At 44.6% G+C, this 23997-nt stretch overlaps 1 protein-coding gene across 1 annotated transcript in view; it reads right to left on the bottom strand.

The window, feature by feature from the left end:
- TMEM132D (transmembrane protein 132D) overlaps positions 1–23997 on the bottom strand; it is a 595229-nt gene that overhangs the window by 190552 nt on the left and 380680 nt on the right. The window contains exon 4 of the mRNA XM_046638733.1: positions 10178–10361. Within this exon, the coding sequence (XP_046494689.1) occupies positions 10178–10361 (184 nt within the window). The remainder of the gene's footprint in view (positions 1–10177; positions 10362–23997) is intronic.

Genomic DNA, 23997 nt, shown 5'->3' with positions numbered 1-23997 from the left:
ACATGCTTGAAAAAATCAATGTAATGTCTTAACTGAATTATAAAGGAGAAATAAAAGCAAATAGTTAATCTGTATTTTAATACATAAAATTTGGGGGCAGGAAGTATACTATCATACAGAATGGTGCATTTAGATACTCTCACTTATTTGTAGAAGGCACATGCATGGGAGAACTCTAAGTGCAGATTCAAGACGGTGCTTATATGCAACACAAACACAACAACAGTGTCGCTGCTGTTACTTAACGGGAGAGTTGACTGACAGGAGTTGGCGCTTTTGACAGAGCAACACAGCCATTGAGAAACCGTAGCCTATCAGAGAACGAATTAGGGAATAAATACCCAACCTTCCTCTTCACCCTCTGTCTGAGCTTCTTCTGCTTTCCATTGACTGAACCCAACCAGAAGCCAGTGGACGAGTCAGCCCGTTTGAGGTCGTCCATACAGGAAAGACTCCAAGGGCATAGCACAGGGTGCAGAAGAGTGGAGAGCGGGGCCACAGAGCAAGTGGGAAACACACAGACCACCACCTCAGAACACAGCAGGACTGGCCCGCAGTTTCCCAAGCCAAAACTTTAGAGCTGTACTGCTTGATCGAATAGCCACTAGCACGTAGGGCTATTGAAATTTAAGTTAATTAAATGACGTGAATAATTCAGCTCCTCTGTGGTACTAGCCACCTTTCCAGAGCTCAGTAATCACATGTGGCTGTGGCTGCCATATTGGATGGCTCAGATCATAGAAGCCAGCCCTGGAGGTCCAATGGTCAAGATTTGGTGCTTTCACTGCCATGGCCTGGGTTTGTTTCCTGGTCAGGGAACCACACAACCCATCTGTGGGTTGTCAGACTGTGGAGGCTGCATGTTGCTGTGATGCTAAAAACTATGCCACAGTGTTTCAAATACCAGCAGGGTCACCCATGGTGGACAGGTTTCAGCGGAGCTTCCAGACTAAGACAGACTAGGAAGAAGGACCTGGTCTCCCACTTCTGAAAACATTGGCCACGAAAACCCTACAAATAGTGGAGGAGCCCTGTCTGATGTAGTGCCAGAAGGTGAGAGGATGGTGCAAAAAGACTGGGCAAGGTTCCCCTCTGCTGTCCACAGGATCCAGTCGTCTCCACGGGTAACAACAACAACAGATAACAGAGCATTTGTGTCACCTCAGAAAGTTCTACTGTACAGCACTGTCTAATCTAGACTGTGTTTGATCTCTTCCATTCAAACTCCTTGTCCTGTCTATGAGCAAGGCCTGATTCTATACTTAGAAAGTACATCCCAAGACCTTCCATCTGTCTTTGATATCGTCTTCAATATCTCCATCACCACCCTAGTCCAAATTCTCATCCCTTTCCACCTGGACCATCAAAGAGGCCCCGAATATGGTCTTTCTGTTTCCATCGATTCTCCCAAATTTCTCTTCATAGCATTCAGAGTGATATTTTAAAAACAGATCATGAATCTGATGAGATTTAGAGACAGTGACTCCGAAGTCCTACCACACATATCCTGCCTGATGAGGGTCTGTAGCCCAGAGCCTGCCTTCTCTGACCTCATCTCCCCGGCTCCCTGTTCCCCAGCTCCACTGGACTTTTTCCATCTGGAGCATACCAAACTGGTCTCTGCTTTGGGCCTTGGCATCCACTTTTCCTTCTGTCTGGAAAGTCAGCTCTTCTTGGGTCTTCCTACACTGGATCCTTCTTGGCATCCCGTCTCAGCTCAGATGCCACCCCTACAGGGATGCCCCAGCCTCTTGGAGCTCACCTCACAACATCCTGTTTTATTTCCTTCCAACACACATCAATTCTGAATTCATCTTGCTTCATTATTTTTATTTACCACCTGCCTCCCCTGAGTGGAGTGTGAGCTCTGCTATATCCTCAACACAAAGGCCAGCACCTGACACGTCGTGGGAGCTCAGTAAACGTAGCCTGAATGGGTTGCCTCCTTGGTGCCTACAAAGTGGGTTACATCATGAGCATGTGTTCCCTAACAGCGACCAGTTGTACAACAGCCGAGGCTGTAATAACCAACCACAGGCAGCAACAGCAGTGACTCCCCTGGTTTGTTTGTACCATGTACCTTTAAAAGCACTTGGCTGCCACTCTTCATCATATGTCACCTCTGAAGAGGGCAGCTCATTAGGGGGCATCAAAGGTGGCAGAGTGGGCTGGGAAGGAAAGGCAGTGGCTTTGTGCACGATAAATAATTCATTTTCAGATGACTTTTCCTATTTCAGTAAGACTTCTCAATTTCACATTTTTACGAGTGTGCTTTTTTGCATTTCATTTCCCGAAGATGCTTTTGCATCTTAAACTGATCAATAGCCTAGACTCTGATTTCACTGAGGAGGGTGGTACAGTGGACTGGCTGCGAGCATGAACTCTGGAGCCCAGCCATCCAGAATCTAATTCCAGCTCAGCTTCTCAGCCGGGTCACTTGGGGCCATTCGTCAAGCTGTGTGCCCTCATCCATCTGTGAAGTGGGGATAAGCACAGTCCCAGCTTCACTGGGTCACTGTGGGGATTAGATGCGTTAATGTCTAGAAGGAGGTACACAGAGCCGTGCCTGGTACCTAACGAACAGTAAGTATTTGGTGTAAGTATTGTGAATGCTTTTTGGGGCAGCCATGGCTACTCGACAAACACACAGAGCAAGAATGCGTCTTGGAGCGGAGATTTTTCTCAAGGGCTCTTGCAACGTCTTAATTTGCACTTGGTTGAGAAAGTATAAAAATGAAAGCAGTGGTGTGCTATGCAGTGTGACTGAATTTTCAAAAAGTCTGAGCAAAACAACTGAGGGTATCTGGCATATTAATTAACAGGCTGACACAGGAAAAGAATCCCATGAAAAGTCAAATAAAAAAGAGCCAAGAATCTGCTTTTATGCCAAAAATAAAAAGAAATTTCATTATTGGAGCCAGGGAAGATAGTTTCCTGCCACAGTTTGGGGGCCTTTTCTCAAGTCCTCATCTCAGTAGGTGACTGTCAAGGCACTTATGTGGGCTGACTTCAAAACTGACGGGAGATCACGGACTCAGCGTTACTCTGTCTCCACAGACCCCTGGACTCGACAACGGTGGGGAGACCGTTCTCTGGGCATCTACTACGAGCTGGCCCCGTGCCTTCTGCCAGGTGTACAAACATGGAGAGCACATGGATTGATGGCAATCACAGTGTAGGGAGGAGAGGATCCAGGCAAGGTGGATGTGCCAGGAGACTAAGTCCTGAAGGGTCTGAAGATTAGGGAGGATGTGGTTGACGAAAAGGAAGTTCATTTTGTTTAAGAAGAAAAATGTATTCGATTCAGGAAAGCTTATTTAAAATGCATTTCATCAGAAGCTTTACAAGAGTAAATTATATGGTTATAAAAATGTGAGTGAGTTTTGTCTGGTAGGCGTAGAGAAATGGAATATTCTACTGAGTCATAGATTTAGGAGAACATGCCTTGATCAGTAAGATTTAAGAAGACGCAAACGAGACAAGAAGGGAAGATTTTATTTAATGTTTTCTTTCTTATAATCCCAAGAATCATACAAGAACAAAACTCAACATTCAATCGAGTCAGCGAAGGGGCCGCGGAAGTCTGAACTGCATAGCTCCCACTTATGGTTGTCTGGGTTCTGGGGACTCGTACAGGAGAAAGCAGCATCTGAATGTCACAGAAACAGTCAGTAAGGAATGGTGCCTTGGAGTCTAGCTGCCTCTGCTTTGGAAGAGGGTTTGCAGGTTGGAAGGGTGCCAGTGGGGTTCCAACAACGAAACGTAGTGAGGAAGGACTTGGAGGGTACATAAGGGACATGCTGAGCTTAGGTCATCCCATCATCTTGGTATGGCTCTTGCCTATTATGGCTCCCAGTGGTACGGGCTCAACCGGCAAATTAACTCAAGAGTGTCTCAATCTCCTGACTTGCCTACTGCACTTACCGATCACAGGGAAACCACAGAGTGGACAGAACATGAGTCAATGAGGGTTGCATCTGACTGTGAGGATCAAGGGAGACTCCTCGGAGGATGTGGAGTCGGTGGGCAATACAGAGAGAGTTCCGAGATTCATCTGCATGCCCATTAGCATCACGTTTAAGGAAAAGCTCAAAATGGGGTACCAAATTGCACTTCACGAAGAGCACATGGCATATTCGACTCTTTGATGTTGTTTAAAAACTCTGTGGGCATTCCCCAAGGATCTGCAGGGCTGGGGCTGGCATGCATGTCTGTAACCTCATGTCACTGTAAACATCACGGAATGTCACCATCGCCAAATCTCCCATTAGGGTGAGAGGTCTCCTCTGATTATTTTCAAGGAGAATAATTGTCTATCCTGACTGTATCTCCTGATTCAGTTTTATGTAAAGTCCCAACTCAATTCTAATAACTACAATTTGGTAGTCAAGGCTGGGACACAAAGCAAAATGAGACCCTCATCAGGGGTGCAACATGGGGGGAGGGCATGTTCCTACAACCCACAGGAGAGCTCAGTGATCCACGTCCATTTCCCACACTTACAACAGCAACCACAATTACGATACCTGAACTGCGGCTACCAACAGGAATGAAATAATGTTTGTTTTATTTTAAAATGAAGAGGACGTGTTGATATGTTTTAAAGGACTAACTGGTGTGGTATTCCTATTGATAAATATCAGTATCATTATCTCCGAATCTTGGCAGAAGCTCAAAATACTGGTTTTAGCCGAAACTCAGGAAGCAGTTAGAGAGAAGGATGTTGAAGAGCCTGCAGAAACTGGGCCGTCCACCCCAGAAAGATGTGTTCCAACTCTTCTGAGAATTGCAAACACCGCTCCCGGGAATCAGACACTGACGTGCAGTTACAGATATGCACTAACTCAATTAATGTTAATGCACATTTAACGACCTTTCCTAAGAATTTTCTCCCTAAGGACAAAAATATATTTACCTACGAGATAGTAAGCCATCACTTCCTGAACAGAAGAAAATCATGTAATAAACTCATGGAAATACATGAACGGATTAAAAAAAAAGACACAAAAAAGCTTTTAAGGCCATAGACTTCAGGAAAAAATAGGCAAAATATTGAGGAAGAAATAAATGTCTTTTGGAAAATCAGCTTTGAATCTAAGTGCTTAACTGCATCTTACTTCCAAGGCTTCCTGGAGATGGAATTATATATCACACCAAGAACGGAGAGGCCACCAGACTCACCCCACGCGGATCCCAAATCCTTAATAACAGGCTAAGGAGCCGCAGCTGCATTTCCTTTCACTGTTACCGTTCTACCGCTGCAAGTGCGCTGTGTGTGGCTATGTGGATATTTGGAGCTTTTACAAGAACAAATAAAGCGGGCTTGTTTTTTCCTTTTGGTCATAATTAGGGCGACAGGAGGGATTTCCATTACGGACGAGATCAATGGATGTGACTACAGGAAAACTAAACAAATACCCAAAAACTTCTGTATGCTAAAACATATGACCCATGAGATTAGAAGGCAGATGATCACTCAGGAAGAATACTTGCAATATGTCAATCCAAACAGAAACAGAAAGTAGAAGGGGCTCACCAAGGGCGGGGCGGGGCGGGGGCGGGGACTGATGTTGGGTGGACACAGAGTTTCAGGGTTGTAACAGGAAAAAGTTTCAGAGATCTGTTGCACAACAATGTGAACATGTTGAAGATGAATGAATCGTACAGTTAAAAGTGGTAAAGACAGTAAATTTAATGTTATGTGTTTTTTATCACAATAAAAATGTTTTTTATGACAAAATAATAATAAGTTGAATTCCCAATAGAAAAAGAAGGTGGGCTAAGAACAAATGTAAATACAGAAATAAAGAATGTAACCACAAAAGGGCAAATTAAGGCAACACTGAGATATAATTTTTGCTTAGTAAATTGCCCATTTTTTAATTTTAATGTTCTGTCTTGGCGAAGTTGCAGGGAAATGGGTACCAGTATCACAGCAGGTGGAATGGTAAATTGGTTAAACTTTTGAAGGCCGTTTGGCAACTGTTATCCAAAAATATTACAATATTGCATAACCTTTGATTCAAATTTATTTCTAAAAGTTTATCTCGGGAAATCAATCAGAGATGTGTGCAAAGAATTGTGTACAAAAATGTAAACCCTAGGACGTTTTATAACAGAAAGTCTCTCAAACATTTTAAGTGTTTTTGGTGGCATCATGGAGATCCGTGGGGAACTTTTGGACTGGGCCCCAAACTACGACTCATCGTTTACTCTCGTCTTTCCTTCACAACTACGTCCAGTGCATTGGAAAGTCCGTCATCTGCCCACTAAGCAGTCTCCTAAAACAGTGCACTTCTCTTTTCTCCACTGCTACGACCGTGCGGTCCAGGATAGCATCAGTGTGGCCTCACTTGCATTCTTTCCTGCTTCCTCCGTAATATACTCGTGGCTGGACACATGGCCTCCTGGGGTGAAGCTCACTCTCCCAGCCTCCCTTGTGGCCACATGTGGTCACTCGGCTGAGCTCATGGCTCATAGGATGGGAGCAGAGGCGGAGTATTCAGAGAAGGGTCACGTCCTCAATGCACACTCCACACATGTCCCCTTGGCCTATTCCTGCTGGCTGCCATGTGGACACGGCTGTTATTCATTGGGGACCATGGGGATGAGGTCAATATGTTTGGGGTCACTCAGCAACAGGATAGAGGGAGGCTATGTCTTATGTCCTAGCCCCCTAGAGCCACCAGATAGCCCCCAGGCTGCTGACATTCAGACAAGAAGGTGGGGACAAGTAAATTTCAAGCTCATTACAGCACCCAAGGTACAGTCCCTACCACTCTAATGCCCCTCTTGCCCTCCCAGATCCACTCTCCGCGGACAGCCAGAGTGTTCTCCTCAGGCATAAATCGCCCATGTGACTCCCTTGCCTAAAGCCTTCCGGGGGCCTCCCACCTCATTCAAAGACCCCCCTCCTTCCTCCAGCTCACAAGCTCCAGTGTGGCCCTGATCTCAGCTCAAAGCACCCTCTCCTCACCATCACGGTCCTGGGGAGCTGGCTTTCCTTCTTTTTCTCTAATATTTCCAGCGCTTGTGACACAAATGAATAGATAAATAGATGCATGGATATCAGATTCCTTCAAATTTCCCTCAATGAACAAACAATGAACAAAAATAAAGTGAAAATGAAACAAAATGGCAAAAGGTCTATTTAATGATGGTAACCTCCATGAACTGGCAACAACTTTTCACCAACAAGTCAAAGGCGAAATGAAGCAGCTTGGTCTGGAAAGGGGCTTCAGAACACTCCAAATACAGGAGACCGGGGAGTCAGGAGTCTTATTTCCAGGGAAGATGCTCAGAGAGTATTAGTAAAAACTCATCAGACCAGGAGTGTTTTCATCCAATTCTTTCCACTCAGTTCCAGAATCAGTGAGCCTCTACACACTGCCCAGCGCTCTTCTTATACTGTGAGATACGGGGGCTGGGACCACGCCCTTTCCTGAAGGAATTTACAACATCATTGCCGGAGATGCTTTCTCCTGTGCCTTCAGTGAGAAAATGGTCGTCAGAAGAGCCGGCACGTACTCTAGGTTTGCTCTGGACTGGGCACTCTTTAAGCACTTGTGAGTAGCAATTATCTCTTTCCTCCCTTTACAGATGAGGAAACTGAGGCACAGTGATAGTAAGTATGGTTGCATAGCTAGTAAGTGGAGACTGATTTAGTTATATTATTTTGCTTCCTAGGAGGCTCATAAAGACGCATACAGGGGCGGCCCGGTGGCGCAGCGGTTAAGTTCGCACGTTTGGCTTTGGCGGCCCGGGGTTCACCAGTTCGGATCCCGGGTGTGGACATGGCACCGCTTGGCAAGCATGCTGTGGTGGGCATCCCACATATAAAGTAGAGGAAGATGGGCGAGGATGTTGGCTCAGGGCCAGTCTTCCTCAGCAAAAGAGGAGGATTGGTGGCAGATGTTAGCTCAGGGCTAATCTTCCTCAAAAAAAAAAAGACCAATACAGAATCGAAAACACTCAGGCGCCCAGACGAGTAACCTCTCTGAGCCTCAGTTTCCTCATGTGGAAATGAAGGAGAATTGTTGCAAATACTGCTCATTGCCTTGCAATATCTAATCTCCTCTCATTCCTTGAAACAGAATCTGATCTATGTGCTATGCTAAATAATAGATTTACCAGCCTTCCTTCCAACCAGGTAGGGCCGCATGACTAAGTTCCTTGCCAATTGGATGTAACCAGAAATATTATGTTGGATTCTTGTGAAGGCTTACTGAAAGGGAAAAGGAACTGACCCTGTTTGATTTCTGCATTTCTTAGGGTTTTTCTGGTCGGCAGAATTTGGATATGCTGGCTGGCATTCCAGCAGCCATCTTGGACTGTGTGGTAAACATGAGGATGGAATCCATGCCCCTGGCTGCTGAAGCAGAAATAAAGACGGAGCCTGGGTTTCAGATGGCATAAGGCACCATGCTAGCCCTGGGCCATCACCCTTAGGAGTTCCTTTACACTAAAAAACAAAACACATTTGTACTTCAGCCACTATTAGCCACTGTAGAGTGGAGTGGGTGGGTGAGGAGCTCTCTTGCTTTCAGCCAAATTTAATTCTTAACTGATAAAAGGGTCAACAAGGTCTTAGCTGAGACCCTTTCTAGCTCTGCCATTATACAACCTTATAGCATCACACGATATCATAGCAAGAGAGGCTGACGAGAACAGTTTGAGAGACCCGTGAGGGCAGAGAGAGGGGCTCTGGTGAGGCTCGGGATTCATGTGGGTTGTGAACAAGGGGTTTGGAACAGGAAACAGGAGCATTAGGCACATTCTAGGTGGGAGAAATGCTGAGTGCAGAAAACAAAGTCAACTGGCTTTTGCTGAGCAAAGCAACGGAAGCTGCTCAGAGAACTGCTAAAAGCTCAACAGACCAAAGGTGCTGAAAAGGAGCAAATTCAAGTAATTACCGATTCAAGACAAACGGTCTTGCCATGCCCAGTGCAGAACCACTAATAGCCTAAATGAAGGAGCGCTACTGTCACTCATGAAACAATGTATCAGGGGAGGCTCCGTGCCTTCAAAATTAAAGAAATGGTTAATGAGAGTCCTTATCAACGTAAGTACCCACACACCTTTATATCTCCTAATGAACAGCATTGTAACTAACTTGTCGTCACTAGGCAACTGTCCATGGTACCTTTCACTGAAAGATTGATTCCTGATGTCCTTCCATTACCACAGAATAACACCTGCCAATAGTTTCTAATAGATGGTGAGGGGGAGACACCAGGCAGTCAAAGGATAGGTCAACTCATACTTCACTTCTGACAGTAAAAGTACTTTTGTAACAAGGGAAAGCTCAAATTATTGTTGGCAGACTAACATGCCCAAGCATTTGCATTGTGAAAATTCACGTTAAGGAAAAACATTATTCCTTTGTAGGGGCTCTGGACGAGTTCCTCGGAAAGCCAGGCTACACAAGGTGTTGGTGTATTTCGTTCAGGTGAACACGGGTCATCAGTCTCCCACAGGCAATGTTTTATGTTGCGTAGAAACCAGGGGCTGGTCCTCTCCAGGATAAAAGCCCATCTCTGTTCCACAAATGCTGGGAAATACATGGACAGACTTACAGTCCTAAGCCTTTTAGATTACACGTTATAAATAGATGGCCTAAGAATGCAATACAGACAACTCTTTCCCATAGAGTGCTTTATTTATTTTTAAAATGAGTGCCAATATGCACAAGTTGACGTTTTACATTAAAACTATATTTATGGCCTCTCTTCAGAAATCAGGAGATCCTAAGAATTCAGAACCTGGCTTGGCTTTCCTGCATGGTGGACACTGGCCGGGGCCTTTACACTGGGTGGGTGTTTGCCAAGGACCTGTCACGTTCACTCATTTCCTTCATCTCTTTGGTCTCTGCAGGTGTACGTGTTTTAGATCCTTAAATAGACTGTATCATACAAACACACTTATTAAATCACCAATACTTTTCATATAATGGAAGACCCAAATCTAATACCTGGAGTTTTATTATTTTCTAGATAAGATTCTGAAAATATTCTTTAGGAAAAATTTTTTTGAGAATTTGCAGTACATTTCCTGGTTCAGTTTCTCCCCTGCCTGGTTTCTGGCTCACTGACCTTACCCCACCACGTCTGGGTCACAGAGCTGACTCTTTTCTTCCCCCAAGCTCTGCATTCACAGTCCCAGGTGGGGACATTCTTACCATGGCCAGTGGGATGATGCCGATCAAGTCCTTTTGGCTCACGTAGATCTTGGATACACCCAAGTCAGATGTGATGTCTCCTGGATATTCAACCTGCCATGTGACAAGCTGTGTGGCAGGTGGGTCACTGGGTTCTTCAATTTCTACGTCGATCTGCATGACTTCATAGGAGGCGCCATCCACACTGGAGAGAAGGAGAGGAGAACACCTTTGAGGACTGGAGTGTGGGCACACTGGCGGACAATGGGCAGCACTTCACTACTTCACACGTGTTCCCATCATCCCTGCAAAGAGCATTTCAGAGATGCACTTCCCAAAAGAGTAAACCACCTTGAACACGATTCGCGGCATTTGCCTGGCCTCAGACACCATCACTCAAGCTTCCCACTCCTGCTTTTTGTGAGTGGCTCGGCTTTCCTGGGGTGGGTGTTTGTGGATAAGTACCAGAAATGGTGATTGCATTTCCTAAATGCTTTCTCCCCCTCTCTCCATCTAGGAGAGTAGGATTCTTTCCCTCACTCCCAAAAATTTAAATGCTGCCTATACTGGATTTTCCAAAGCTTTAGTCTGTTCAAATTGGGTGCACAGAATTTTAAAGGTGTCTGAAGGTGGTGTGGTTTTGTTATCCAGTGGGCGTGAGAGAGAGTTGCAGAGAATCAGAGACGAGGCATGAAGAGGAGTTCAGTGCCACGGGGTCCAGGCTGATGAGCATGCAGAAGTAGCCAGATGTTACTTGGAGAGAGGAGTAATTGTGACAATTATTAGTTTTCAGACATTCTGGATTTCCCTATAAAAATGCATCTGAAATAAATCAAAGTTAGAATACCAGGATGATTTTCACAGCTATTTATGTTAATTTAAGGAACTGGCTGCCTCTCTGTCTCTTCGCAGTCAGCTTTTATAAAACGTCTGCTCTCCTGCGTGACAGGTAGGAAAAAGGCTGGTGTGATGCCAGCCACTCCCTGAGGGAAGAAGTGAAGATTGTGCAGGTGGAATTGACAGAGGAGGCAGCTAAGAGAGACGCTTCTTAAGCCTTTGTGCCCAAAGCAGCTTCTACCTATCAGATCTGTCTCTAAAGATTCAAATTTCACGTAATTCTAAAACGATCACTGACATCTGACATTTAGGAATACAGAGTTTGGCCTTTTATATATGGCAAAGCTACTGAAACATTTTTATCACACCATCAAACCCATGCAAATTTATCAATAAGCTCAGAGCTAAATGGTGGGGCTCCCAGGGAGCTTTTTCCTCAAAGTAAGGGATGAGACAGAGTATTGGAATATCAGGGGTGACCATAATGAAAAAAGGATGAGGAGGGGGAGGAGGAGGAAGGGGAGGAGGGCAAGGAAGAGAGAAACGAGATGAGAAGGACTCTCCAAAGAGACAGCCCCAACTGCAGAGGCTACCTTTGTGCTTCAGCAGCAAGCCCTCCCACGGAACAGGAGTCGCTGCAATGGACTGTGAGCAAAGACTGCAGGAAGATGGCACCTGCTTTTCAAATGCTGCAAGACTCACTCTCTCTTGGTTCCTGAAAGAAAGATGTTTAACTCTTTGAGAAACAGGAGTTGTGATAAGAATTGGAAACAAATCGCATCAGCCACTGTGGATTTATTCCCTCTCTTAGCCTTCTTTTCATAGGACACATGTCGTTGTCTTTTGAGATCCTCAAACTAGTGGTTTCCATGAGTAAAGAAAACTTGGGATCAAGATGATAGAGTGCACCTTTATTTTTATAGTTGGAATTTATGAGAATTTCAGTATGACTTTCCCATTCATGAAATGGGATAATCCTTCTTTGGGCTATGCCTACTGGTTTTAGTCAAAAGAAAAAGGAGATTTACAGAACAGAATGGGTAATGGTTGAGTTCAGGAACACAGCCCCACAGTGCAGGCGTTATAGGAACTCCCACCCAGCAGGGACTCCTTATATGTAATGACCTGGCCCTCCTCTGGATACCACACAGCATTCTCTCCTGTTTCCTTCCAGATGCCTTAATCTCAGGCAAACTGAACACTCCTTGCTTCCGTGGGAATACAAGACTTTTCTTACCTCCACATCCTCATACTTTGCTTATGGAGTTCACTTTATCGGAAACACCGTTATGAGTCTCTCCATATATTCAAATTCTTCCCATTCTACAAGACCCATCTATAACATCAATAGTAGTTTTAAAAGTGCTCTATTTACTCATCTAATTTTATTCCTTCAGTAGCCTTACCCAGCTGTCCTATAAAATTTGATTTTCTCTTTTCCCTTTGATCCCTTATCTGGTCAAGACATAAAAGAAACAGGGTCTCTTTTGAGCTGGCTGTCCTGTCTTTGATGTGCTGATGAAAACACCCTAAGTTGGGAATTCTTAACATGGGGATCAGAGCAAATTTTAGGAAGGTGGTGTGTCCTGAAATTGTCTGCAAATGTGGGTTTTTCTTGAATGACCCCTTAGCTTGCGGGTTTCTCAATAGCTCTGATTCACTAGGGCTGTGGACTCAGTCCTGACAATTTCCTCTGTAAACTCTGCATATGGGGATCTAGCTTTGGAATATGTCATCATATGTGTCTGGGCGAATCAGTACAAATTTGAATTTTAATACCTTTTTGTAAATATTTAGCACTTGAGAGCTTCCAGAACTCTTGCATATTTAGCAATATTTATCACTTCTTCATGTTTAACAGTAAAGTTAAGGATTGTACATTTGCAGTTTGTGCGTGTGAGTGCTAGACCATAAGTGTCCTGAAAACAGTGGGCACGTGTGCCTTGTCCCAGGCTGTGCCTAGCACAGACTATAGTGCCTGGTCATCAGAAGGGGACCTACTGTGTTATAGGAGATAAATATCGTAGGTTTAGTGGAAGTTCATAAAGTATTTCTGCTTAGAGCAGTGGCTTTCCACCTCACCCACGCATTCAAGTTGCCTGGTGGAGTTTTACAAATAACCCAATGACCAGGCACCACTCCTACAGATTTCTGATTGTCCCTGAGTGCAGCAGGCACCTGTTCGTTTCTTTTCTCTGTTTCTTTCTTCCTTCTTTTTCCTTTTTATTTTTTTCTTCCTTTATTCTTTCCTTTCTTCCTCCCTCTTTCTCCCCTGCTCCTTCCTTCTTTCTTTCGTTTTTATCCAGGTGATTCTACCATGCAACCAGGATTGTGAACAACTGAGTTAGAGGTTTACAAAAGTTTAATTATGTAGATATCTCTGTTCTTGGAGGTATTCTGTATACAATGGTATTAGAAATAGAATGTACTAAGTTAGTGGGTTTTGGAGATACAATTCATAAAATCTGTGAAGATACAGGTGAACCAAGAAGAAGAATTCAGGGTTTCAGATGTCCATGAGTATGAAAGTGATGAGGTACAAGAACAGAGTTCCAGCCAAGGCACAGGGTCTGGATAAGACTAAAGTGTTCAGACACCACTTCTGGTGGCTCAGACACACGCTCACCTGCCCAGCCTCCAGCCTCTCCTCCCCCACAGGTGAGTCAAACAATTAGCAATAGGATGGGCAATGCTTGGTGTGGGAGCTCCATCTGGAAGGCAGTACTGCTGTGGAGTTTGGGCAGGGTTTGCATGGAGGACAGAGTGTGGTCACACATGGAGGGGCTCAGTGCTATGTCACACTTGTAGACTAGAGAGCGTTCTGGGCATGGGAGCTGCCTCCAGTTTTAGCTTCTCCCCCAGCATGGTGGCTACCAGCGTAGGTAAGCCAAGAAGCCACCTCCTGGCCTGTTTTGCTTGCAGCCATCCACTGTATGGAAGACAACCAACATGGAAGCACGGTAGAGAACTCAGCCTGTCATGTGCGCCTCAGATACCCAGGGACTGGCTCCATACGTGTGGGCTGGAGGCATCTTGTAGCCGTCCATCCTCTTTTATAGAGATGATGAATAACATATCCTTGATTTGGAGAGCTCTTCTCATTTCTCAACAACTTTCCCTTACATGGACCCCTTTGTGCATTGCATTCAAAATCTAAGCCTTTTCACTAGAAAGCGCTTCATTTAAACAGACAAAGTCACAGTTGTTGGCCACAGTGACAGAGCCTGAGGCTTCCCAAAATTTAAGGGAAATGAAATGCCTTTTCAGAATCCAAGGCTCAGGTCAGCTAGGGCACAGAGAGTGACCACGTCCTCCAGGAACCAAGACTCAGATACCGAAGAAAGAAAACTAAACTTGAGGCTTTGCAAGACCGTATCAGCAGATCCCAGGGCCCAAAGTGGGTATGATTTTCAAAATAAAAAGTCTTATTTTAGGATTATCATGCCTCTTTCTCTAGAGTCACGTAACAGCTAACTTTTATTGAGTATTTTTAATGTTCCAAGCACTGTTTTAAGGGCTTTTTATGTCTTACGTTATGTAATCCTCACAGTGTTCCAATAAATATTGTTATTTACTCCCAGTTTGCAGACAAGAAACCTAGGCTGCAAGAGGGTAACACATCAGCAGAGTCATCCAGCTAATATGTGAAGGAGCAGTGGATCTGACAGCAGAGTGCCCACTCTTGAGCGCTTTGTTACCTGCCCCAGACTCTTTTTCCAGTGCAAGGACAGGCATGCTTATTAGCAATGCAAATCCTAATGCAACTTCTCACCCCTCAATAGAAGCACGGGTCAGTACATCACACAGAGCTTACTTGAGACCCAGAAACTGGTTGCTTCAAATAAATTCTGCACAAGCAAAGCTGGAACACTTTTGTACAAGCTGCTTTGAGATTAGCTTGCCTTTAAGGTCTTCTGCCAACTCTGTACGTTCCATGATGTGGCTATAAATCAAAGTAGAGATGTGGAAACTGGAGCACCAGATATGAAAGCCTACCATTCATTTGGAGAGGTAAGAAACCATGCAGACATGGACCTGCCAGCATTAGAACAATTTAAAGCTAAGTATTTAAGATGCAAGGCAATGCAGCTTAAAGCTACCTGCATTTTTTTCCAGATTAGAAAACCAACATATTATGTAGGTCTTTAAAAAGCACGCCAATGATCAAACTTCACTCCGCAACCACCCACATGGGCAATTGGCTTCCAACGTGCATGTGAGTGTGGCGGGTAAGCTGGTGGGGTGGGTGGGGGAAGCAGAGAGTGAAATTCCATTTCCAACATAGCTTTTTCCAGATGGTACTCTAAGATAAATGGGTAAAATTTCTGGAAACAAAAGTAAAGCCAGAGAGAGGACAAATCTAGTATCTTAAGGACCGTGCCCTTAGAAAATAGTTTGAGAAGTGTTCCAAAAAATTCAGAACCCTTTTCAGAGGTCATCTGGATGAGTCATTTATTACTGGGCAGCAGATAATGGTGGACAGTGTCAGCGTTCCACCCAAACCTCCCCATAGCCCTTCGGTCATTTCCATGTGCCTGACCTCTGGCTTCCAAGTGCTTTTGTTTTTAATGCTGTCTACCGGCGACTCTCCTGGGATGGCTCTTCTTGAGTTTCGGGAGCCCGCAGTGCACTTTGCCCACAGTGCAAAGAGCTGAAAGTGCCTCAGAGTCTACTTCCCTTGGCAGCGGCCCTTCGGCAGAGTCTGACGGTGCCTGGCTCCCTTGCCTCCAGTTGGGTCAAAGTCAGGAGACTGCTGACACCACAGAGCCCCTCCACGGGATTAGGCTGAAGCCACCCTCCAAGTAACTTGGGTTCTTCCCTCCCTTTTTGCTGTCCCTGATTTCTCACCGGTTTCTCCGGGGACATTTCCTTCATTAATCACTTGCACACAACTCCTTGTCTCAGGGTCCACTTCTAGGGAAACTTAAGGAACTTTTAAAGTAAGGCGAGCACCAAAGGCAATTAGCAAATGCTATGTGAAAGATTTTGGCCATAACAGAAACGAGGAATGGGGGAAGGGGCGAAGGGACCATTATTCCAGGAACTAAGGAGCGCTAGCTCCACTTGGAGGAATCCTCCAGACCAAGCCAACACTCACCTGCAATGGCATTTTGGAAATTCACATCAGACGTGGACATGCGGGACCAGATGTCTCCCAAATGGAGGAGCTGGTACCCTTTCGTCCTCTCTCCCTTCACATCTCATTTTCAAGATTAAAAGGAGGATATTAAACAAATAGCTTCTTCTTAGACATTATCACAGTATTAAAATTTTCCATTACTGACATCTTTTTTCTAACTTTTTCATTAGCATTTTCAGAATAAAAACCTTTCATTACGGAGTAAAATATGCACAGTCCCTGTAATGTATGTACTTTATAAGGAGAATTTTTGTCATCATAAATTTATCTTCTCATGTTCTCTATTTCCACCTTATAATACCCTGTGGTCTGGGAACCAGAGTTATTCTGGAAGAGAAAAATGAAAAGGTTGTAGCTTGAGCCAAATCATGCTGCATTTCTTCCTTTTATTTCTGTGCTTCACTGCTCCCCATACCAATATTTTCTTCCTTCCTTCCTTCCTTCCTCCTCCCCTCTCTCCCTCCCTTTTCTACCTCCTCCCCTTCCTCCCTCCCTCTTTTCATTCCTTCAAATGATATTTCTTGAATTCTTGTTATTTCTTGGGTACCACGCTGGGTGATGGGGATGCAGACACAAAAGTTAGCTTAAAAAGATTCAGATCTAGTGGTCGCCCAGAACTGAGCTGACTCTGCACATCTCTTCCCTCCTCCACATTCAGTGACACCACTTTGGTACCTTGAAAGTGACTGTGGTGGGAGTATTTACACCACGGGCATTGGCAAGTGCTATAAATCAGGGTTCCCTCCAAACCCTCAAAGAGCTTGCTACTGAAGAGCCTTGATCTTCTAGCACGTAAGTCTACTGGGGAAAATGAACACCGAATAAATCATCATGTCAGCAAATGTAACTGTCAACTGTAGGAAGAGGTGGGAAGCAGACGTATCTGGCAAGATAGCCTACTTTCGAGACCCCTGGTGTAGTCAGGGAGATAAGTACAGCTTCCCGAAGAAGCAAGGCTTGAACTGTGATCCCTATGAAGGCTGGGTAGGAATCCAAAGGGTTCCAGGCAGAAGGAACTGCACCCACAAATGCCCCGTGTGTGGAGGGGGCAGGATGGGCTGGAGAAAACAAAAGAAACCAGTGTGGCTGGAACACCCCGTGGCCTGGAGTTGAGCCACAAGAGGCAGCTGAAGGGTGGGTAGGGGGAGACCATCCGAGGCTCTGAGGGCCATCCTGAGGGTTATTTTTTTCAGAGTCAGAAACTATGGCTGGTCTGTCAAATCCAAGCCATAGCTTGCCTAGCACAGATCCTGGGCTAAAAATGGCTTTTACATTTTTAAACATTGTTAAAAAAGAAAAAAAGAATCTGCAGGATAGAAAGTTATGTGGCCCACAAAGCCTAAAACATTTCCCATCTCACTCCTTAGAGGAAAAGTTTGTTAATCTCTGGTCTTTATCATAAGAGAAATGGGAAATTATGAAACCTTTACAAACAATAAAATAACACTTATTTCAAAAAGTAAATGCTTGGAAATATCTTCATAGAAGATGTTATGAGGTGGTCCAATAGTTATTCCCACTGACAATAAATAAATTTGGATTTAAGAGTTGGTCTGAGGCTGTTCTGAGTAAGAAGAACAGGAAAATGCAAGTGTATGCATCGGCCCTGGAAAAAAAACTGCGATTAGGGTAGGAATCCACAGACCAGATTTATTTGTATATGAGAATAAAAAGTACGAAATGATCTTAATTGAACTAGGAACAATAGGCCAAGCCAAAACTATAGATTGTTTCAATGGGGTAAAAAAAGAAAAAATGCGACCTTCTTTCCGATGAGCTATGGGTTCTGCAAAAATGTCTACAGAACGTTAGCATGTCAAACAGAGTAAGGGACAATTCTTCATTGTGTGGAACCATCCCACACTGCAGGACATCTGTCATCCTGGGCCCCGCCCTATAAGGGCCAGTAGCAAACCTCAATTATTATGACAGCCAAACCCACACTCAAACCACACAGGCCTGCCACATGTCTAAGATCCTTAGGCTTGTTTGACTGTCCTTAGGGTGTCCTTTTCGGAACCAGTGGAGTTCTTGTCAGACTGATCACCTCCTTCCTTCCAGCTGCACACCCTGTGTTCAGCACCAGGCTCCTCCATGGAGAGGTCCAAGTGTAGGGCCAATGGGGATGAAGGTGGGGATGGGTGGAGCAAGGGTGGAGATTCTTGCTGAGCCATGGGTGCTTCTGAATGGGGTGGTGGGGAGCAGGCAGTGATGACATGCTCTTTTCACAGTGGGGAGGTGGGACAGGCTTCCCATGAAACCTGTGATCATACCCACCAGACCACCCAGTCGAGGTTCCTCACCAGGGGATGCAGGGTGGGTTTGCAGTGGAAATGCCAAAGGAGGGCCCTCCAGATCAGTCCATGGATGGGCCGGGGTCAGTAATGGCTGCAGTCAGGAAGTCAATCCAAGAAGGGAGGAAATCTCCCCTGTAAACATGGCTGCCATCTTCTTGGCCAAGCAATTCCAGATCCCTCACCTGGATGCCTCCCATTCTGCAGTCTTGGCTTTTTCTTTCCTTGTTCTGATGATAAAGGTGGCTTGTAGAGCCTGTATTTCAGCACACAGCTCCTCCCTGAATAGGGCCACTGCTGGGGTCTGATGTCGGGGATCCTAGGGGTCAAGAAGTCAATCTAGGAATGGGCTTGCCCTTGTCTAGAAACACAAATGGAGTTTCCCATATTCAGAGCACACCAGGACATTAGCACTTGCAAAAGCAGCCCTGGAGTCCTACACAGCTGAATGGGAGTCCATCAGATGGCTTTAAGCAAAGTGTTAATGGCTCAAAAACATCACCAAGGCTGCAGTGTTGAGAACGGATCAGAGGTGGACCAGAGAAGTCGTGGGTAGACCAGGTAGAAATTCACAAGTAATAAGGCTGTAGGAGAGACACATGTGAGCTTATGTGGGCTGCGGGGGAATTTGCTGGACTGATGCTCATGGTGTATATATATGAGCTTCTGTTTTGATTTTTTTTAAGCTCCTGTTGATAGAGCCCCATCTTCCTGCCCAGTGACTATCTCCACTGGTTACCACCTACTTCTGCAGATTTGCAAGAAAACAGACACATCACAGATGTATCCACTGCTCCTGAAAAACACAGAGCCGCTAAAGCATATAGACCAGATTTCCCTGCAGCACGAAAGAGTGGATGGAAAGACTGAAAGCGGAGGAGATACTGCAATAAATACAGGGGTTCCTCGTATCTCAACAAGGGTTATGTAATGAGCCATTGACATAAAGTTAGACCCCATTTAATTGTATTTCCCCACTTAGCATTTGCATCCTAAATGTCATCATAAACCTCACTGCCGATTGCCGTTTGTATACATAACACAATAACATGAAGATGCCACGAAAATCTACTGCAAAGGGATATTTCCACTCTTTTAAAAGTGGAATATTTTTTTTTAAAGTCATATTTAATAAAATCCGTGAGTGGAATCTTGCAGAGAGCTGCTTCAATTACTTGACTCACACACAAAATGTTTGACAAATGAGGACATGGCAGAGTTAAACGTGTTAGTGTTTGAAAAAGAAAATGAGCAAGGATGATGATAAGTTAGGCGCTTCAGAAACAAATAACGTGACCAACAAAATCACAAGATAAGCCTTGGAGAAAATTTGATGAAGACCTACATTACTTTTTCAAAACTGATCAAAACTGAAAGAGGTTTTTTTTCTGAAAGAGAACCTCTCCCACCCAATCAATACTGGCTTCAGCCTTCCTTGAAGAATAAGGCCAAAGTTCTAATCATAACTTTTGCTAATTTAAGATGAAATAACCTGATCTTCTCTGTCTTAAGCTTCATTTATAAACGGTAAGTTCCTAACCAAACCTCATCTATAACTACTTTTATTATGACATTTCGCCTCTATTTTACATAGATTGACTTTAAATGATTTTTAAGAGTGCATATTCTCCTCAGTTAAAGAGGGCTTCCAACGTTTCAAAGTAAAGGATAGATGGCGCTAAAGTGGGAGGGATGGAAAACCAGAAGCCACAAAAGGTCTTCACTCAGTAACAGGAAAGAAAGGCAAAATTCCATTTATAAGTGAACTATCCTTGGCATGGTCCTGGGGCTGTCCCCCACCTCCACCCCCAATCGGAAAGGGTTTCCCACGCGTGAGTCAGAACTTCTGCTGCAGATAACCACAGAAAGAATATAAAGCTAACTCTTTCATCTCCACCTCTTGACATTTTCCTAAACATATTCACTTTGAGATGGAGAGACATTTTATTTGATAAATTTCCTTATGTTGGGAGTCTTTTACTTAAAAAAAAAACAGGCACATGAGCATTCTCTCCAGGGCTGCAGACTGTCCAAGATCACATCTCGTCTGCATAAACAGGTCGGGGACGCCATAAAGCCTTGCTGCTCAGCATCTCTGATGAAACCCTGGGTGAGACTTGGACAGAACACAGAAAATCCAGATAGGGTGGAATTGGCAAGGAAGGTAAGCAAACCAATTCCACACAATTAGCTCCTGAATATTGCAGTCCCTCCTCTTCGGGGACTGGAAAAAGGGTCCCTCTCTGAAGTGCCAGCTCTGCCTGCAGGCTCCTTCCACCTTCTGACTGGAATTGACAATTGGACGTGACACAGAATTTACCCTAGACTTTGCTCTCAAGAATTTTTAATTAAACATATTTTCTCTGCTACATCTGGCAACTCCGTGCTTCTTCTACCACTCCCTCCATTTTTGCGTGTTTACTTTTAAAGAGAGAACACACTAAAAGGGCGTTCTCTATCAAGACTCCATCCCAGTAGGGTATGTCAACGGACAGGTCAAAGGAAGACCGTTCGGAATGAGGTTCTTATCGTCTTGACAAGGGTTTCCAGCGGCGAGTCTCAGAGGAAGCCCTAAGCTCATCAGTGATGGTCAGAGGTCTGTCTCCATCAGGAAAGTGAGGCTGCATCCCCGAACGTCTACACCTGACAGCTAAATTGCAAACGAAATCCTGAACACACAAAATCTAAGACAGTCAGTTCGACGTTGGAATCAGGGAGGAGCAAGGACTACTTTTCTTTTTCCAGCCACGACCTCTTTAAGCTTGCAGTTGAGTTGCTGGAGTAGAAAGGAAGGTTCCACATTCACTTGGAAACGCAAACAGCATTAACAGACAGCGATGATCGTTGCTAACTCTACTAACGGTTTTCCCAACTCCCATCCAACGTGACAAATGAAAGCACCGAGTGGCTGAGATGTTTTATTCTTTTGGGATAAAAAATAATTCAAATATGTATCCAGCTGGTTCTTCATATGAAAGAGATGATTGTGTTCCTCTAGGCTTTGCTGCAGAGCTCCCACGTGAACAAGCCACGCCGCGGCCAATGATCAATAACTGTGCTTCAGCCTTCGAGCGCTCCGGGGCTGAGGCTGAAGAATTAATTTGCTGGTTGAGGTTAATAGAATGTCAATTAATTTCTTGGTATAAATGTCAATACATTCAGTTAAGCTTTGTGATTTAAATACAATTAAAGACAACTTTGAGTCGACGTTGCCTTTTTGGTGTTGGGCGTGATGGGGATTCCCCGTAAGCCCACAGAGCTGCAGGGACGGAAAACTCCATCAAAAGGTGTGTCAGTCAGGTGTGTTGTTATCCAGTCCTGTGAGGAGCCAGAACTAACCGCACCCTATTTTATCTCAGGCTTCAAACATCCACCTATTAACCTTCACAGTTCCTGCCACTCGCTGAGCATTTTTATGGCACGGAAGGCCATTTGGCCACCATGACCATGCTCTAGATTAGATAGCGGGTATAGACAGAGAGCAGCGGCTGAGAAAATGGACTTTGGAGTGAATTATATGCAGAACGGAATCCTGACTGGTACTCGTTATGCTATCTAATACTTAATCTCCTTAAGCCTCAGGTTTCTCGATATTAAATGGTCAATGATCACAACCATCTCTTTGCTCTAATGATCCCATTTAATCATCATCGCCAGTGCTAGGGCTGTCTCATACATTTGTGCAGGTCGTGCACTGCACAGCTCAGAGATGCCCCACACTAATGATGTGAACGATGCCTCCTAGAATTGCTCAGTGCACCGTCTGCATCCCGTGCTCAGAGGCATGACCACCACCCAGAGAGAGAGTTGCGATTATTGATGGATTACCTATTTACACACCTGTCTCTCTTAGCAGAGAGAGAATGCTTTGAAGACAGGAATTATTCTTTCCCCTCCCTCCCTCCTTCCTTTCCATCCTTCCTTTTTTTCTTCCTTCCTTCCTGCCTCCCTCCCTCCCCTCTCCCTCCTTTCTTTCCTTCCAATTGTTTCTTTTTCTCAACCTTATAGACTCCCATGTGGTCTAGGTTTTCAGGAGAAGAGTATTCAGTAATGTAGGGATTCAGTGACTGTGTGGCCAATGTCGGATTTACTCCAAACCCCTTCTCCCCTTCCTCCCCTTCCTCCTTACCAACAAAGCCCACTTTGTTCAAGTTGACATTACCTGCCCCCACCAACAGAAAACAAATGATCGTGAAGCTAGGTCATGTGTGTATTTCCGGCCAATTAGATACAAGCAGAAATCTATTCTATGTAGCTTCCAGGAAACAAGTTTCTCCCCTGATAAAGAGGTGCAGTGTCAGACGGCATATGCTTTTTACCCTCCCTCCTTTCTCTTTCCTGCCTGGGATACTGATGTGATGTCTGGAGGTGCAGCTGCCATCTTGTGATGATGAGGTGGCACAGCTGGAAGATAGGAAATGAAGACCCTATTGTATCATTTAGCCATTGTACCAGCCATGGAGTACCTCCCTACATCTTTTTGTTGTTTAGGATATACAAACCCAAATCTTTTTAAAGATTATTACATTTGGGCATTTGTTCCATGCAGCTGAGTGCCATCCTAACGGTACAGAGAGGATATATACCTCTGCTGTGTGTATCTGTGTGAAGATCTGCTGGGATACAGGAAACAAAGCCAGGAAAAATGATGTTTGCTTTTCCGGACAGAATGTGACAAACAGAATTGGGCTCATTGCCCATCTCTCTAATCAATGGCCTGACTTTTAAAAATTTAACTTCATAAAAATTATCTGTTCCTCACACTGGTTTTTTGTTTGTTTTTTTCTTTAATTTAGATATCAGTCCTGCTGTTTTAGAGATTCTATATCTGAGTCATATCAGGTGAATTAGGTAGGAAACTGATGGAATTCAGCTGGTAGAAAACTACACTAATCTTAGCTAGAATGCTTGAGAATACAATCACAAGATTATACCATTCATGTTATAATGTTCACAGCACCCCTTTGTCACTTATTCTTGAAACGTTCTACCTAGCTGTTCTATCAGCTTGGGGCAGATCTAAATAGTTGGGGCTCTCTCTGCCAGAGGGCTAATTTGCAAAGATCGTTGCATGATGAAAGTGACACAAGACATGACAACTGAATTTTCCAGCAGCAAAGAGAACAGCTGAAGGCATGCACAGGCATCTTAAGCTACAGATAGGGAAAGGGAGGGAGGAGGTTTCTCGTAAAAAGAGACTGAAGTCAGGTGAGATCAAGCACTTTTAGCTGCTTATAAGCTCCCTCTGACTTGTGACAATATGAGGATATAGTTCTGGGAAAGAGGCCTCCAATTTCAGTGCTACAAAAGCTAAGCAGGTCACACAGTGAGGGGCGCAGTCAAGTGAAGGAAAGAGCAGTGGTGGGGCCTGTGGCCATCCGGAGAAGGCATGCCTTGATTCATGGGGCTGCCCTCACCCAGCTCTCGCCCCTTGTTCCGGGAAGGGATCCAGGCCCAGGATCGGCAGATCTTTTCATTGTGTCCCAAGGGAAATCCAGAAATCATTTATTTAATTGAAATTCCTTATTGTTAAGTACTAATAGTTAATTCAAATTTTCTTAAAACCACCA

The sequence above is a fragment of the Equus quagga genome, chromosome 15, assembly GCF_021613505.1.
Source record: "Equus quagga isolate Etosha38 chromosome 15, UCLA_HA_Equagga_1.0, whole genome shotgun sequence".
Taxonomy (NCBI): Eukaryota; Metazoa; Chordata; class Mammalia; order Perissodactyla; family Equidae; genus Equus; species Equus quagga.
Note: the sequence above shows the minus strand (reverse complement) of the source record. Positions and strands in the feature narration are given on the sequence as shown.